At 36.6% G+C, this 17,706-nt stretch overlaps 1 protein-coding gene across 4 annotated transcripts in view; it reads left to right on the plus strand.

Moving 5' to 3' along the window:
- The window catches only part of pard3ab (par-3 family cell polarity regulator alpha, b), a 123,752-nt gene extending 111,916 nt beyond the window's left edge, over nucleotides 1-11,836 (plus strand). For 2 of the 4 annotated variants that reach the window (XM_048163365.1, XM_048163367.1), the window contains 3 exons: nucleotides 4,429-4,546; nucleotides 7,369-7,478; nucleotides 10,121-11,836. In XM_048163365.1, coding sequence (XP_048019322.1) covers nucleotides 4,429-4,546; nucleotides 7,369-7,478; nucleotides 10,121-10,547 — 655 coding nt within the window. In that variant the 3' untranslated portion in view covers nucleotides 10,548-11,836. The remainder of the gene's footprint in view (nucleotides 1-4,428; nucleotides 4,547-7,368; nucleotides 7,479-10,120) is intronic. The other 2 variants (XM_048163366.1, XM_048163368.1) reach the window with 1 other exon arrangement.
- The last annotated feature ends 5,870 nt before the right edge of the window (nucleotides 11,837-17,706 follow it).

Here is a 17,706-nt window from a genome sequence, read left to right on the forward strand (position 1 = left end):
TACCGTTACTGCCGTGTCAGCACATACACATACACTCACACTGGCTTTCTTTGTTCATTTGGGCATTGTAATGCATTTAGATGTTGCAAGGTTATTCTTTTAGCCTTTCCGGAAACATTACAGCAGTTCTTCATTGATTCATTCTCTTATTGGATTAAATGGCTCCATGGTGTTGATGTATTTGTGTGTTTTTGATGAGTTTGTATTGATTGGTATATGTTTTAGATCAGGTCTAAGTGTTCCAATGCCAGGAGAAAGAGTTTGGTGGTGGTTTTAAAATGAATGTTTGACCTATTTGTATTTTTGTGTATGTGTCAGTGGCGCCACTCAGCCGCTGCTGAATCTGCACTGACATGCCAAATGTGAGAAATTATATTTCTGTTGTGAGTTTGCAGTCTGAAATGTGACAAGATAGAAAGACCGGGGTGCTGCGAAATAATGCTAACCGTTGCTGGGCTCAAAAACAACCATATATCGTGACTAGTGTAGTCTGACTCATGAACAAATGACTCTTACGAGCCAGTTCTTTTAAGAAATTGCACAAAAAGACTTGCTCGTTACAGTTGGTTTGAGTCAGTCTAATGAATTCTTCACAGAAACTAATTGAATCCCTCAGAGTGAACATTGAATTAACAACTTGCACGGAACCGCATGTCTTTTATCTTTAGATGAATGTTCCTTATGTGCGTGTATATGTATGTGGGTCAATGATGTGACGGCTCATTTTTTTGTTCAAAGGCTTTAATAATAATAAAAAACAAAGATATGACATCCAAAGGATGTAAGGTAGTACAACTAGATCTCTTTTATCGAATCCAAAAGGTTTTAATTATATTTTGCTACATATAAAGGTATTTTAAAGATTTTGAAGTTGTCAAAAGGTCATTCGGTTTAACCGTCCAAAGGCCAATACAGACACTTCATTTTTGAATAAAATATCTTAAAATGTAATAAATGTATATATTTTTTATTCTGTCATGATATCATATATCAACAGTGCGAAATGGTATTAAAATTATGTGTAGAAGTCGTTGCTTTGTTATAAGAAAGAATGTCCGGAAAAAATGAATTTCATTGATGTTATTTAGAGTAACCAATATAAAGGGAGCATTTTGGATCAAGTCATGCAGTCAATATCATGTGACAGGATGTGACATCATTCAGACGCCTGCAAAGGACCACATGGTCGTGAAGCAAAGTAACTAACTCTCTTTTAACTGTTTGAAAAATTCATGTTTTCACTTGCTCATACGCATGTCCCGAAACATCAGATCGTTCGGTACAACCGCTATAAAACATGGAAAATGTTGTAATGTTTTAAACTTGTGCTAAATATAAAATGTTTGATTGTCCTTTTGCTAGCTAGCAAGCAAGCTAATTAGCTAGTTAGCTAGATATCAACCTGTTAGCATTTTTTGAAAATCTCGTCATTCGGTAAAACTGAAATTTTGGTTAAACCGAATGACTTTTTTGGTGACAAATTTGGTTAATTGATTATAAAAACCACATAATCTCATTTTAATACTTAATAAAACTTAAAAAATTAATTATATCTCCATTGTTTGTTTTTTTTCATGCTTTTAAAAACGTTATTCGTCAATGACCCATATACATACAAACATATATATATATATATATATATATATATATATATATATATATATATATATGTATGTGTGTGTGTGTGTGTATAATTATATATATATATATATATATATATATATATATATATATATATATATATATATGAGCAATATCACACTCGTAGCCGTGCGATATGGCTGTATATCAGCACGCCGTGATTCGTCCGTAGGCACGAGGCCGCAGGCAATCACAGCGTGCTGATATACAGCCATATCGCACGGCTACGAGTGTGATATTGCGTTTATACAACAGTTCGACGGCACGAGTGTGTAAATAAATAAGAACAACAACGGAGTGTCTTTAAAACCCTCTTCACGGATTCAAATCTCAATTTGACAGTTGGACCAAGCCTCCGTTACTAATTCTAAAACGTCACTTCAGAACTAGTAACGAAGGAACGTTTCAAAACTCAAGTTGTCAGTTGAACCAAGCCTCCGTTACTAACTCTAAAACGTCACTTTAGAACTAGTAACGAAGGAACGTTGAGTCGCTTCATTGAAACACATTGAATTTTGTACAGTAATAGAGAGAGCGAGAGAGAGAGTAGGCTATTACCTGTGTCTGGTATATTGCATTACATTCATTCCTCAAGTCGATGTCCATAATATTATATCCTTTATACAAGTCCGTTTGAATGTCCGCTGAGGAAAGCGATCTTTGTATTTGTCCTTTTCCGTAACATCCATTACACCACAGCGCTAAAACAACTTCCTTTTGCAAAAGTTCCTTTCAATTTAAAAGTCTCTTGTGCTTCACTGACTCATTCTCCTGTAAAGTGTTGCCGCCATCTAATGGCGTATTAATGTAACGTTCACTCAATCCATATTACTTAATGGACATATTTATATAAAATCATATTTATTAACAATAATATTTAGAACAACAAATAAGCACAACTGTACAGTTCAGTCAAACATAAAGCACTAGTAAAAAATTAGGTCACCATTTACGCTTGTATGTGGGTTTTACAAATATTTAACGAATGAAAAGGATTTTAAAGAGCTTGTGACAAAACCTCCTAACTCCATTGGATCCTCAAACTGTCAATCAAACCTCATTAATCTGCCTCACCTCCTGAATAAAGTGCGCACGCAGTTTGGACATCTCCTCTGTGCAATGCAAAGGTAAATAAAGATCTGATGTTTGAAAAAAAAAATTGTAAAGCGTTTTCTTTACTCAAAAAAAACCATATGTTTATAAAGTTTAATGTTTTACATATTACGTAGCGGAGAAGAGTCTGATATGTCCCGTCTAGTTGTAGCCAATGTGCTATATAAGGATGTAACGTAACGTTTATTATCATCAAATTTAATATAGCACAATTCGACTTGCTCTGGAACAAATAATAGATTAATAAGACCAAAGATTGCCCGTTCTATGTACTCAAATTGAATTATGTCTCATGTTTAACCACTATAAGATCCAGCGGCAAATCCCCGAGGCACTGGCCGAGATGAAGCTGTTCTCGGCGGTTACAGAAGCACTGAACGGCCGCTGACCCACTCGAGCTCGCATCTCCGAAAACGTCAAAACAAATTGTAAAATAGGCGCTGTTATTAAATATGAGTCACATATTTCAGGTCTAAACAACTACATTCTCGCCTAAAAAACTATTAAAACTACAGTTCGTGGTACAAGAAGTAGTATTTGTAAAAATTACGGTTGATTTGATCGGCCGCCATGACGGTCACTTCAAGCGGAGTGATACAAACGGTGAAAAGGCAGTAGGAGTGCTGTTATCACTGAAATATCGCATGGCTATCAGCCAATCAGATTCGAGAACCAGACAGAACTGTTGTATAAATATATATAATGTGTGTGTGTGTGTGTATATATATATATATATATATATATATATATGAAGACTTCAGATGCGAAAGCCTCTAAGTCCCGTCTTCTTCTATAATGAGCATTTTTATCAAGCTCATATGTTTAGGTTCAGTAATTTCACTTTAATGGCAATTAATAGGTCCTTTTCATTGTCATGTCAGTGAAATAACTGAACATAAACATACAAGCTTGATAAAAATGCTAATTTTATAAGAAAATTTCAGACCGCACTTAGAGGCTTTTGCATCTGAAGTCTTAATAAATATAAATAAATGTATATATAAAATGATTTATTTATACACACACATATGTATGTATATGTGTGTGTGTATATATATATATATATATATATATATATATATATATATATATATATATATATATATATATATATACACACACATAAAATGAATGTATATATGTATACGCTATAGACAAGCATATTTGCTAGTCTGCGTTCTTAAATTATCTTCAGTCATTTCCTATGACAGAGTTTATATTGCATCTGTGTGTTTTAAACTGGACATCTGCTCATGTGTAAAAATCCCCAGTTGCTATCTTCTATATCGTAAACACACTCAACATGTGATCATGGAATTTTAATAAGAGGAAATCTGTCTGGTTCCTTCTCACAAGCACACATATGCGCGTCTGAACTATAAGTATATTGACCGTGTCTGGTGAATTCTTCTGCGGATTTTCCTGATCTGATCTTGTGGACCATAGAAGCCTAGAGAGACCATGTCTGTTGCCCATTTAGGTATCTGGACCATCTGTGCACCGTGTGTGACACCTTGACCTTTGTTCTCATGAAGGTAGTGGAGCGTAACTAGGTGACCTTTTAGACAGGGTTGCACTTCCAACACCTGTCATACCAATGAGTATAGGATCAAACGGATTATGATGTAATGTTCTAATGTCTCATCTTGTGACCTCTTCCTCCTGTTCAAACAGGCTGACGCCGAGCAACCACGACCGAATTCAGCGCTTACGCCAGGAGTTCCAGCAGGTCAGGCTAGAAGAGGTGGAGCCAGATGATCACCACCGCTCCTACAGCTTGGAGCAGCCCTGGGTGAGTGTGTGAGCTGTGTATGTGCACCCATGAACACTGGACATACTCCCATGGCCTCTGGGAACTCCCAGGAAGGACAAGACAGTCTGAGGACTGGGGCGATTACGTGCATGACCTTCAGGCCTGGGATAATGCTAACTGCTAACCTGAGACCACTGCATGCAGGAGCATGTCATTTTTGACACTGACATTATCTGCTAACAATGCTAACATCACCATGTGTTCATCCATCTGGACTGTTCACCCATCCACTCATCTGTTCAACCATATCACCGCAACCATGACTTCGGCAGATCATGAATTAAGGCAAGAACTGTGATTGGCTGAGTGTGTGTGTGTGTGTGTGTGACATGAAAGAGTGTATGTGTGTCTGAGTATAAAAAATCAACGTTTTAGACTGAAATTGTTTAGTATTTAAGCTATTGAATTAAAATCCAGATCATTAGAATCTGGATCGAGTGTGAACTCAAAATGTTGATCTGGATTCAGATAAATTTAAACCTCTTATGCCTATAAAATTATGTACAAGGTCCTATTAAAGGGATTGTTCACCTCAAAAATGAAAATTGTGTCATCATTCACTCATGTCGTTACAAACCTGTATGACTGATTTTCTTTTGTGAACGCAAAATTGTTCATACAAAATGAAGGTCAGTTGTTATGGACCACATTGACTTTCATTTGTATGGGCAAAACAGTTCTAAAATGTCTTCCACAGAAGAAATAGACATCACATGTTTTAAACAACATGAGTAAACGATGACAGAATTTTCTTTTTTGCGTGAACTGTCTCTTTAAGTCAGGAATGAGTTGCACTTGAAGATCATCTTCTTTAAAAAGGGGTCTTGTCCATTTCAGATACTCTTCTGTGTGGGATGTTTTTAACATTATTCATTTGTAATCATCTTTCCAGGGAGAGAGTTTCAATTAACTGTTACATACGGTATTATGTGTATTTTCCTTAATGTAAATTTCTCTTTTTAAATTTTTCATCATCTTAACTTTTTCAAACACCTTTAATGTATGGAATTATTTTTGTTGTCTCGCTTTGTAATGGTAGTGATCATGTAGCTGTATTAAATAACGTCTTAAATGTCTTTTCCCTTCCCCTTTTTCATCCCCAAATTTTTCCCAGTTTTCAAACGTCCAAAATCCCCATGATAAATCTAAGCCCTTTTTTACTATGCCTAAAAATTTTTTGTAAAACAAAAGGCAACAGAATAAAGTTGGGTGGTTTTCTTTAATGAGTCCATTTTGTTTCTTTAGCCAAATTCAGCTATGTTTCAGACATGTTTTTCTCTCCAAGAGATGACAGGTGAGAACAAACGGAAAAATCTCCACTTTTTCCTGACCACTAACCATTTTTCACGAGTGTTTGTGTGTCAACGTTAACATCATTGGCTGTTATAAATCATATACCGTTACTGCATTCGTATCAGACCTTTAATGCCGTAATCTGTTTAGCAAACAAATTGTACGTTCCTGTGACACTGATGTTGTTTTAGGCAGTGAAGTGTGCTTGCGTGTTAATGAACTGGGCTAAATGACCCGGCTCCACACATCCTTCATCCTTCAACACCTCTGTCTCCACGGCAACACGGCTGGCAAGCTGTGTCAATCAATCCCAGCATGCTGTTCTCCTTCATTAGAGTTAATGGAATTCTCCGTGTGGATCGGCTCTTGATTGAGCATGCCTGGGACGGCATTCGTCTGTTTGACTGAGCGTGACGAGAGCAGGGAACTCAATGTAAATGTTGCCATAAAAGAAATGGATTCTTATGGGTCATGAGCAATTTACCGCAGTTACACTGTTCTGAGTGCGGAACAAAGCCGTCAGTGTGTGTGTGTGAGAGAGAGGTGGTGTTAAATGAGTCTTTTATTGTTTATAATTACACCCTTATGTTCTGTGCCGACCAAGTGTGAATGTGTGTGTGTGATTTCTTAATGAATTACATTACAGAAGTGCTTCATTATTTTATCACTACAAATCCCCCTCACCATAAAATGAACTAATATTCACTCAATGTTCATCTAACATCCAGCTAACATTTATCTAACGTTCATCTAACATCTGCTATACGTCCTCATTCCAGCCTCATTGTTGTGTGCGTAATGTATGTAGGCGAGTGCCTATAGCTCAACCAGTAGAGCGTGTCGCTCGCAACGCCAAGGTCATGGGTTTGATTGCCAAGGATCACATAAACCGATAAATAAAAAGCACTGTAAGTCACTGGATCTTAGAGGGATAAAACTAGCACCACAGGAGATTAAAAATGTATGACGGTTTATAATTATCTAATATTTCAAGTAGAATTTTATTGTAGAAGTATATATTTTTATAAATGCAAAACCAGTAAAATCAGATATTTACTTTTGTAGTTTGCTTTTGAAAATTAATGTCAAGCAGAATATAGAGATAAATAGATCTGGAATAATTATAAATCTTTTTAATGATGTGGTCATTTGAATAATGGATAATAATTTTATAATAATTATTGTAATGTAGCTGTAATTTTGTTATGAAGAGCAATAACCAATTCCATGAATATTTTATGTGTTATAATCTACTCTAATGGTTTCATTAACCGCAGTAATGTGCTAAAGGTCATAGGACTGGTAATAATGTTGCATTCAAACACTCATTTCTGCACTAATGTCACAGACCTCTACACAAAATAACATCAATGAAACCTGGTAAGTGCTTAGCTTAAGTGTCTGTATGTTCATAATGTTCCTTCCATAACTCCATAAAGTTTTTTTCTGCTAAACTTTTACCTGTTTGTGTTAAATTGACATGGTAAAAACTCTTGTTTCTGTTACAGTCGCAGGCTTCATCTGGCCGTCATTCGGTGTCTGTGGAGGTGCAGTTACAGAGGCAGGAAGCCAGAGATGCTTTCACACATGCTCAGAGACAGTACAGCTCTCTGCCACGGTACGTGTTTGTTGTTTGGAATGTATTGAAAGGGTGCTTGTTGTTATTTATTGGGTGACGCACTTGAACAACCTCATAAAATCAAAATGAAAGTGACATGTGAAGGCCAAGTATGGTAACCCATACTCGGAATTTGTCCTCTGCATTTAATCATTCCAAGTTAGTGCACATATATTAGTAGTAAACAGTGAACACACATACTCTGCAAACTGTTGACACACACACCCAGAGCAGCGATTTTACTGTAGCACCCGGGGAGCGATTGGGGGTTAGGTGCCTTGCTCAAGGGCACCTCAGTCATTTCGTGCAGGTATTGAGAATCAAGCCGGCACCCTTCGGGTTACCAGTCTGTCTCTCTAACCATTAGGCCATGACTGCAAAAGCTTTGTAGTTTGTAGTCCATGTCTGTTAGCTGTAAGATTGTATGATTTTTAAAGAAATTAAAGCGTTAGTTCACCCAAAAATTCAAATTTTGACATTAATTTCTCACCATCATGTTCCATCGCCGTAAGACTTTTGTTCATCTTCGGAACACAAATTAAGATATTTTTGATGAAATCCAAGAGCTTTTTGACTCCCCTATAGACAGCAATGTCATAACCACTTTCTAGGCTCAGAAAGGTAGTAAAGACGTCGTTAAAATAGTCCATGTGACTACAGTGGTTCAGTATTGTTGTGAAGCAACGAGAATACTTTTTGTGCGCAAAAAACTAACAAAAATGACTTAATTCAACAATTTCTTCTCTTCCGTGTCAGTGTCTTCTCTCACGTGAATAGCGAAGAGAAGAAATTGTTGAATGAATGAATTATTTGTTTTTGCACACAAAAAGTATTCTTCATAACATTAAGGTTGAACCACGATAGTCACATGGACTATTTTAACGATGTCTTTACTACCTTTCTGGGCCTTGAAAGTGGTAATAACGTTGCAGTCTATGGGGTGGTCAGAAAACTCTCAGATTTCATTTTTTAAATATCTTAATTTGTGTTCTGAAGATGAACGAAGGTCTTACGGGTTTGGAACGACATGAGGGTGAGTAAAAAAAGACAGAATTTAAATTTTTTGGGTGAATTAACCCTTTAATAATTGTATTCTGTAAGGATGTATTAAATTGATCAAAAGTGACAGTGAAGGCATTTATAATGTTACAAAATATTTGTTTCAAATAAATGCTGTTCTTTTCATGAAATAATCCTAAAAAAATGAATCATGATTTCCACAAAAAAAATGTAAGCAGCACAGAAATGTTTTTTGAGCACCAAATCAGCATATTAGAATGATTTCTGAAGGATCATGTGACACTGAAGACTGGAGTAATGATGCTGAAAATGCAGCTTTGCAATCACAGGAATAAATGATATTTTAAAATATATTAATATAGAAAATAGTGTTAAATTGTAATGATATTTCACAATATTAATGTTTTTATGGTATTTTTGACCAAATAAATGCCACCTAGGTGAGCATAAAATACTTTTTTCAAAAACATTGTCTTTTGAATGGTAGTGTATATGCTAGTGTACATCAATAAAATCACAAAATTCAGTTTTAGCAACTTTATATTATTTCTCTTTAAAGGGTTAGTTCACCCAAAAATGAAAATTGTCATTAATGACTCACCCTCATGTCGTTCCAAACCCGTAAGACCTCCGTTCATCTTCGAACACAAATTAAGATATTTTAGATTTAGTCTGAGAGCTTTCTGTCCCTCCATTGAAAATGTATGTACGGTAGACTGTCCATGTCCAGAAAGGTAATAAAAACATCATCAAAGTAGTCCATGTGACATCAGTGGGTCAGTTAGAATTTGTTGAAGCATCGAAAACACATTTTGGTCCAAAAATAACAAAAACTACGACTTTATTCAGCATTGTCTTCTCTTCCGGAATCCTTTCCATTGAATTGATTCCATTGAATCCTTTTATCTGTCAGCGTTGGTAATGCACTTTTGCGTCGTCGTTTTTGGCGATTAGGACATCCGCGACATACACGCTTATGCACCATTTTAAAAAATATAGCAATACCAGAATACAAACAACGTAGAATAGCTTGAATACAGCGTGCGTCTGCCTCAGACTGTAATCGAAGCTCTGGCACACCAGATAACACGTCAGCAGCGTCTTACATCAGCAGCGTCACTGCAGAGTCGTGAACCACACTCCGGAGCAGAAGGGGGCGGTAATGCACCAATAAGCTGGATGCCAAACGCCGTAAAACAGGAAAGAAGAAGCGGAGTCGTGAACGTACAAACATTTTCAATGGAGGGACAGAAAGCTCTCAGACTAAATCTAAAATATCTTAAACTGTGTTCCGAAGATGAACGGAGGTCTTACGGGTTTGGAAGGACATGAGGGTGAGTCATTAATGACATAATTTTCATTTTTGGGTGAACTAACCCTTTAAGCAAAATAGGCAAAAATATTGAATAAATTAAAAAAATGTATAAAAAAAAAAAAAATTTTGAAAAAATCATCCAATAAATTCCTCCTCCTCATGATTATTATGAAGAAATTATTTAAAAAAAATATTAGTTCTTTGATATGTCCCACCCTGCTTCATGTTTCAATATGAACAAACAATTAATGTCTTTAAGAACATATACACAAAGCTTCTCACCTTTCTCATTTCTCCCCGTGTGTAGCCACCCTCGTAAGACGCCCACCCCAGCGACAGAGAGCGAGTGGGAGAGGGCGTGTCCAGCCGGAGACAGTTTCCAGGCAGCTAAGGACAGCGGGCGTTACTCCAGCTACCAGGGACCTCGTTCAGTCCCGCGCACCGTTCCCCGTCACGGCTGCAGGAATGGCCTCTCTGTTCCCCCAGGAGCCGGCGGTTCTTCGGTGGGTGGAGGCTACAATGCACGTGTCCTTCTGGAGGCCCAGGAGCTCCTGCGACAGGAGCAGAGACGCAGGGAACAGGAAATGAAAGGAAGAGCCCCATCAATGCGGCTGGACTACGAATCGCAGGATTCTAAAGGGCCCCACAGACAGGACATCCCACCGTCTCCTGCCCAGGTTGTCCGACTCAGCCGTATACACACACCTGAGAAAACGCGCCCGTTTTTATCATGAGAAAATAAGGAAGACCCTTTCTCCTGTTTTCAAAGAGGCAATCACAAACAAAGGCTCACTTACAAACAATTATTTGTGTGCCACTTGTACACAGACTCCCCGAGTGCCTTTTCTTTATGAGGTCACAGTGGTCCTGCCCGGTCCGACATCGGTTCATGGGTGCGTCTAGAGGCAGAAGTCTCTTGGTTCGCTGTGAAGACCTTCATGCTCTGACAATCAGCCTGTTCCTCTGTAGAACCATGTAGAACTCGCAGTTTGCACAGGTTTGATGAAGTTTTGTGAAGTAGAGCTTTTTTAAGATTTATCCGATTCATTCTTACACATCAGGTAAAAGTTGTCCGTTAAACTTGTATTTGATGTAGTCAGGGGAGTCGCTAGTTTTGGGGGAAAAAAGGGACTGAGTACAGGGGGCCCAGAAATCCTAGCGACACCACCGGACGTAGTCACGTGTTTGAAGAACTCGACAAATCTAGGTACAAAATACAGTGAGTCTCCTGGGAATCCAGTGAAAAGAGAAAATCCCAAAAACTCAATGGAAAAGAAGAGAGAAAGGAAATGGGGTCACAGATAGCAGGTCATTAATTGATGCTCCTCATTAAATTTTCAGAGCTCTTTCACACACAGACACAGAACCCACGACCCACTGCTGCCTGCCAGGTGTGTGTGTGTGTGAGTTCCTGTCTCCCAGATGACCCACACTGAATTTTTCATCACACACACCAGCTGCCCCTGTATTGACAGGCCACAGCACTGTGTGAAAGTTCAGACAAAAAGATTGTCTTCCCTCCTCCCTGAAACATGTATAAATGCACACACACAGAGGCTGTGTTTTAAATGGCATACTAGCATACTACCATTTCTGTAGTATGTATAATATGCACTGTATGTATGTATGTTTGTATGTGTGCTGGGTTGCCAAGGCCCCTTGTGTGTGTGCGCACGTCTGTGTGTGTGTATGAAAAACCTAGCAATGTGATTATACACATGGAATGAAATAAAAATGTATAGCTTGTGTACACACTTGGGGTGTAACAATATATTGTCACAATATATCGCAATACAAAAATGCAACAATATGCATTGTGTATAGTTCACCCAAACTGAAAATTACTGTGTGAGAAAAATTCAAGTTTTAATGTCAGTACTACATTGAAGTACTATATATGTAACCCTGGAACACAAAACCAGTCATAAGTCACACAGGTATATTTGTAGCAATAGCCAACAATACATTGTATGGGTCAAAATTATCATTAGGCCAAAAATCAAGATATTAAAGGATTAGTCCACTTTTAAATAAAATTTTCCTGATAATTTACTCACCCCCATGTCATAATTTCTTTTCGACTGACGAAAGAAAGACATGAACATCTTGGATGACATGGGGGAGAGTAAATTATCAGGAAAATTTTATTTGAAAGTGAACTAATCCTTTAAGTAAAATCATGTTCCGTGAAGATATTTTGTAAATTTCCTACCATAAATATATCAAAAATGTATTTTTGTGAGCGGATATGCATTGCTAAGGACTTCATTTGGACAACTTTAAAGGCGATTTTCTCAATATTTTGATTTTTTTTTTTTTTTTTTGCACCCTCAGATTCCAGATTTTAAAATAATTGTATCTCAGCCAAATATTGTCCTGTTCTTACATCAATGGAAAGTTATTTATTCAGCTTTCAGATGATGTATAAATCTCAATTTCAAAAAATTGACCCTTATGATTTGTGGTCCAGGGTCACATATAATGTTGAATATAATGTATAATAATGCAATGGGGGAAATATTTGTGGGTCCTCCTGGTAATGCCAAATGTCTTATGCACTCAGTGACAGAGTGCAAGCATATTCGTCTAAAATAATTCTGTATTTTCAGCTTCAGAATCATGAATTTTCATATCTTATTTTTATTCTGATGTCACCATTGTCCTGTGCATTGGGTTACCAGCACCAAGTCCAAGCCTATTCATTTCCACCCCCAATGTAATACCAAATTTAGTATTTTAATCAACGGTGCATTTTTTGTTAACCTTTTACCGTATGTCTTGGAGTATCACAATAATATTGTATCGTGATATCGAATCATGGCATGAGTGTATCGTTACACCCCTAGTACATACACATACAAACACACACACACACATATTTTTTTAAAAAAAAGTCTCTCTTTCTCACCAAGGCTGCATTTATTTGATCTAAAATTCAACAAAAACAGTAATATTGTGAAATATCTTTACAATTTAAAATATCTATTTTACTATTCTATTTTAAAATATAATTTATTCCTGTGATTGCAAAGCTGAAGCAGAACCATTACTTCAGTGTCACATGATCCTTCAGAAATCGTTCTAATATGATGATTTGCTGCTCAAGAAACAATATTATTATCAATGTTGAAAAAATAGTTGTGTAAAATTTTCTTTCAGGATTCTTTGATGAATAGAAAGTTCAAAAGATCAGTGTTTATCTAAAATAGAAAGCTTTTGTAACATTATAAATGTCTTTACTGTCACTTTTGATCCATTGAAAAAAAAAAAAAGCCTTGAACGGTAGCATTTACAGTAATGTTACAAAAGCTTTCTATTTCAGATAAATGCTGTTCTTTTGAACTTTATTCATATATATATATATATATATATATATATATATATATATATATATATATATATATATATATATATATATATATATGAATAATGTATAATATCTGTGCACATATAGCCTATATTGAAGCTATAAATATTTTTTCATTTATTGTGTACAAGTACATATGGCCCCCAGTGGAAAAAATAATATATACACATAATATATACATATAATATGTATATATATATGTGTGTGTATATATATATATATATATATATATATATATATATATATATATATATAATTTGTTCAGACTATCAAATTGGGACTTGGATTTAAAATAACTCTGCATAATATGCAGTACACTAGTATTCCATTTCAAAAACAGCCACACACTCCTCTGGAGCACATTTTAGATAGATTGATTGACTTTATTGATCATTTAAGTAAAAAGTCATTAACTACTCTTACAGCCCGTGCCACAAGCATCACTTAAGCCCCGCCTCTTTGCATATCAGCTCCGCCCCCAACAGCTGCCGAGATGGTGAATCTGCATGAGAGTGATGTGTTTGGAGTTCTCAGACTAGAACTTTGAGTCTCTGATAGTTCTGGGCTTTGAATCAAGAGCTCCCGTTGAGCTGAGACACTCTGAGACTGGAGTGTAAGAGGCTAGGTCAGCGCTCTGTGTGTGTGCGTGTGTGTACTTGCGCGGGGGCAGTGCCATATGAGCCAGCCGATGCTCGTTTGACACATAACAGTGGGACACATGGTGCGCAACACACACTACTGCCCAGGCACAGATGGTTGGGTGCGTTTGGTGTGTGTGTGTGAAAGGATATCAAGATGATAACATGAAAAGAGCCTCAGTACGACACGACTAAACAATCAAGACAATTAAATATTTTTTTTTATTGTCGTCTTTGTTCCTCCGTATCCAGTATGGAAATTTGTTCCTGATCTTGCCCTGCTCATCCTGTTTTGTACATTCACCCCTTTTTTAACCTTTTCAAATGAACAAAACCTCTTTTGCACCTTTTTAAATGTCAGATTGTAACAATTTTAATGAAGAAGCGCTAAATTCGTGGCGCCTTTGACACAGGTTCTTTTATTTATGTGTGTATCCTAGGCTAGCAACCATCTTCATATGGTGTTCTAAAGGTCAGAGGTCATGAGCGGGCAGAGATATGGAGTTTCCAATGGACTCGTGTCTGATTTTCTGTATTTTTTGTGTTAGTTTGTTTACAGGACTCTGTACAGGGTTTTTTGGTTTTTGTTTCTGCCTGTGTCTGATATCTTGTGTTGTTTATACGCTGTTCAGAAATTGGTGATGTTTAGAAACACAGCAGCTGTTTGGACTGTACAAAACTCTTGTAAAATAAAGGAAGGGGATGCTCTTCTGTTTGCTCACTCTGTGTTACGTGTGTGTGTGTGTGTGTGTGTGTGTGTGTGTGTGTGTGTGTGTGTGTGTGTGTGTGTGTGTGTGTGTGTGTGTGTGTGTGTGTGTGTGTGTGTGGGAGAGTTCTACGTCATCCATTAATCATCCGCTTTTTTTTCCCCAAAAAAAGTTGTTTTCGTGTGTCCTGGAGTTATTTTGATGCCAGCTGTCCTGATCATGAAATGTTGCTGATCTTGTTTGCACCTTCTGCCTTTTTTTTTTTTTTTTTTTCTAGAATTTTCATTTGCTTTGCATAATTAGTCATTCTGTCATTGATGAAGGAGAAAAGGTCATCGGGGTCAGAGGTCAGTCAAAATAGAAAGTCTGTCAAGCTTTCACTCAGTTTACCTCCTGATATGCCACACATACTCCTCCTTACTTCTAAAAATCATTACATTAAAACAAGAAATGAGAAATCTGTTCTTATTCAGAAGAAATACTGCAGCAAAATTATTCTCATCACATTTGGATGCATTAATGACTTTTGATGAAGATGAAACAACATATTAGAATAGTCTGATGGTGTTTTCTGTGCTAAACTTATGTTTTAAGACATTTCTCAACAGCAAGAAAATACAAAGATTTATATAGTCAAAAGTTTGGGGTCGGTAAGATTTTTCAGTTGTTTTTAAAGAAGCCTCTTATGGTCAACAAGGCTGCATTTATTTGATCAAAAATACAGTAAATTGGTATATAAAAAAAGTTAAATATATCATTACAATTTAAAATAACTGCTTTCTCTTAATACATTTTTTCTATTGCTGTGATGGCAAAGCTGAATTTTCAGTATCATTACTCCATAATCACATGATCCTTCAGAAATTATTCTAATATGTTGATTTGAAGCTCAAGAAACATTTATTATTATTATCAATGTTGAAAACAGTTGCGCTGCTTAGGGTTAATTCACCCAAAAAAAAAAAATAATGTCATTTATTATTCACCCTCGTGTCGTTCTACAGCCGTAAGACCTTTGTTCGCCTTCAGAACACAAATTAAGATATTGTTGATGAAATCCGATGGCTCAGTGAGGCCTCTATAGAGAGCAAAGCCATTCAAACTCTCAAGGTCCATAAAGGTACTAAAACATATTTGAAACAGTTCATCTGAGTTCAGTGGTTCTATCTCAATATCATAAAGCGACAAGAATAAAGACTTTTCAACCATATCTATCTGGGCCGATTTCAAAACACTGCTTCGGAGCTTTATGAATTGTATCAGTGAATCGGAGCACCAAAGTCACGTGATCAGCAGTTTAGGCATTTAAGATCCAAATCATTGATTTAAAGCAAAAGATTCATAAAGTTTAGAAGCTTCATGAAGCAGTGTTTTGAAATCGGCCCATATAGATATTGTTGAAAAGACGTTATTTTGGGGGGTTTTTTGGTGCACGAAAAGTATTCTTGTCGCTTTATAATATTAAGATAGAACCACTGAACTCACATGAACTGATTTAAATATGTTTTTGTACCTTTATGAACCTTGAGTTTGAATGGCTTTGCTCTCACTGAGCCATAGGACTTCATCAAAAATATCATAACTTGTGTTCCGAAGATGAACAAAGGTCGTATGGGTGTAGAACGACATGAGGGTGAGTAATAAATGACGTTATTTTAATTTTTGGGTGAACTACTAACCCTTTAATATTTTGTGGAAACCATGGCTGAGTCCGAATATGCCTACTTCCACTAGTAGGCGAAAAACAGTATGCGAGCAGAGTAGTATGTCTGAATTCATAGTATTCATAAAACGGCAAAGGTGAAAAGTACCCAGATGACCTACTACTTCAGGCGAGATTCTGAAGTACACATTCAATGGGCGCTTTACTATCCCATGAGGCCACGGGAGAGGATTAGTGAATGGCAGTGAAGTGTCATAGGTCACATGACAATATGGTGGATGTAGTACGTCCGAATTTCATTGATACTACCCACATTAATACTATATAGAACATACTTTTTTTAATGGTTGCAAAGTAAGTTTCAAAAACCAAATGTAGTACCTACTATACAGTATGCGATTTTGGACACAGCGCAGGATTCTTTGATAAACCAAAAGTTAAAAGACTTAGTTAAGTGTTTATTTGAAAGTTAAGTGTTTATTTGAAAACACTTTTGTAATATTAGAAATGTACTTACTGTTACTTCTGATCAATTTAAAGAGTTAGTTCACCCAAAAATGAAAATTCTGTCATTTATTACTCACCCTCATGTCATTCCACACCCGCAAGACCTTTGTTCATCTTCAGAACACAAAATAAAATATTTTAGTTGAAATCCGATGGCTCAGTGAGGCCTTCATAGGGAACAATGACACTTCCTCTCTCAAGATCCATAAAGGTACTAAAAACATATTTAAATCGGTTCGTGAGTACAGTGGTTCAATATTAATATTATAAAGCGACAAGAATATTTTTGGTGCGCCAAAAAAAAAAAAAATAACGACTTATTTAGTGATGGCCGATTTCAAAACACTGCTTCATGAAGCATCGGAGCATAATGAATCAGCATGTCGAATCAGCTATTCGGAGCTCCAAAGTCACGTGATTTCAGCAGTTTGACACGTGATCCGAATCATAATTCAATATGCTGATTCATAACGCTCCGAATCTTCCTGAAGCAGTGTTTTGAAATCGTCCATCACTAAATAAGTCATTATTTTGTTTTTTTGGCGCACCAAAAATACTCCCGTCACTTTATAATATTAATATTGAACCACTGAACTAACCTTTTAACACTTCCAGATGACCAGAAAGCTACTAAAGACATATTTAAAACAGTTCATGTGACTACAGTGGTTAAACCTTAATGTTATGAAGCGACAAGAATACAACGCGCTTTCTGCGCCAAAAATTTCAATGGTTCACCACTGGGGGGCGTGACTTTGGCAGTTTGATATGTGCTCCGAACCACTGATTTTGTTTTTTGGCGCACAAAAGTTCATGTGACTACAGTGGTTCAACCTTAATGTTATGAAGTGACGAGAATACTTTTTGTGCACCCCCTAGTGGTGAACCATTGAAATTTCGAAACACTTATGATGTAACGAAGCCTCCTTTACTGAAATCACGTGACTTTGGCAGTTTAATACACGATCCAAACAACTGATTCAAAACAAAAGATTCATAAAGCTTCATGAT

The sequence above is a fragment of the Megalobrama amblycephala genome, linkage group LG17 (genome assembly GCF_018812025.1).
Source record: "Megalobrama amblycephala isolate DHTTF-2021 linkage group LG17, ASM1881202v1, whole genome shotgun sequence".
In the NCBI taxonomy this organism is placed as follows: domain Eukaryota; kingdom Metazoa; phylum Chordata; class Actinopteri; order Cypriniformes; family Xenocyprididae; genus Megalobrama; species Megalobrama amblycephala.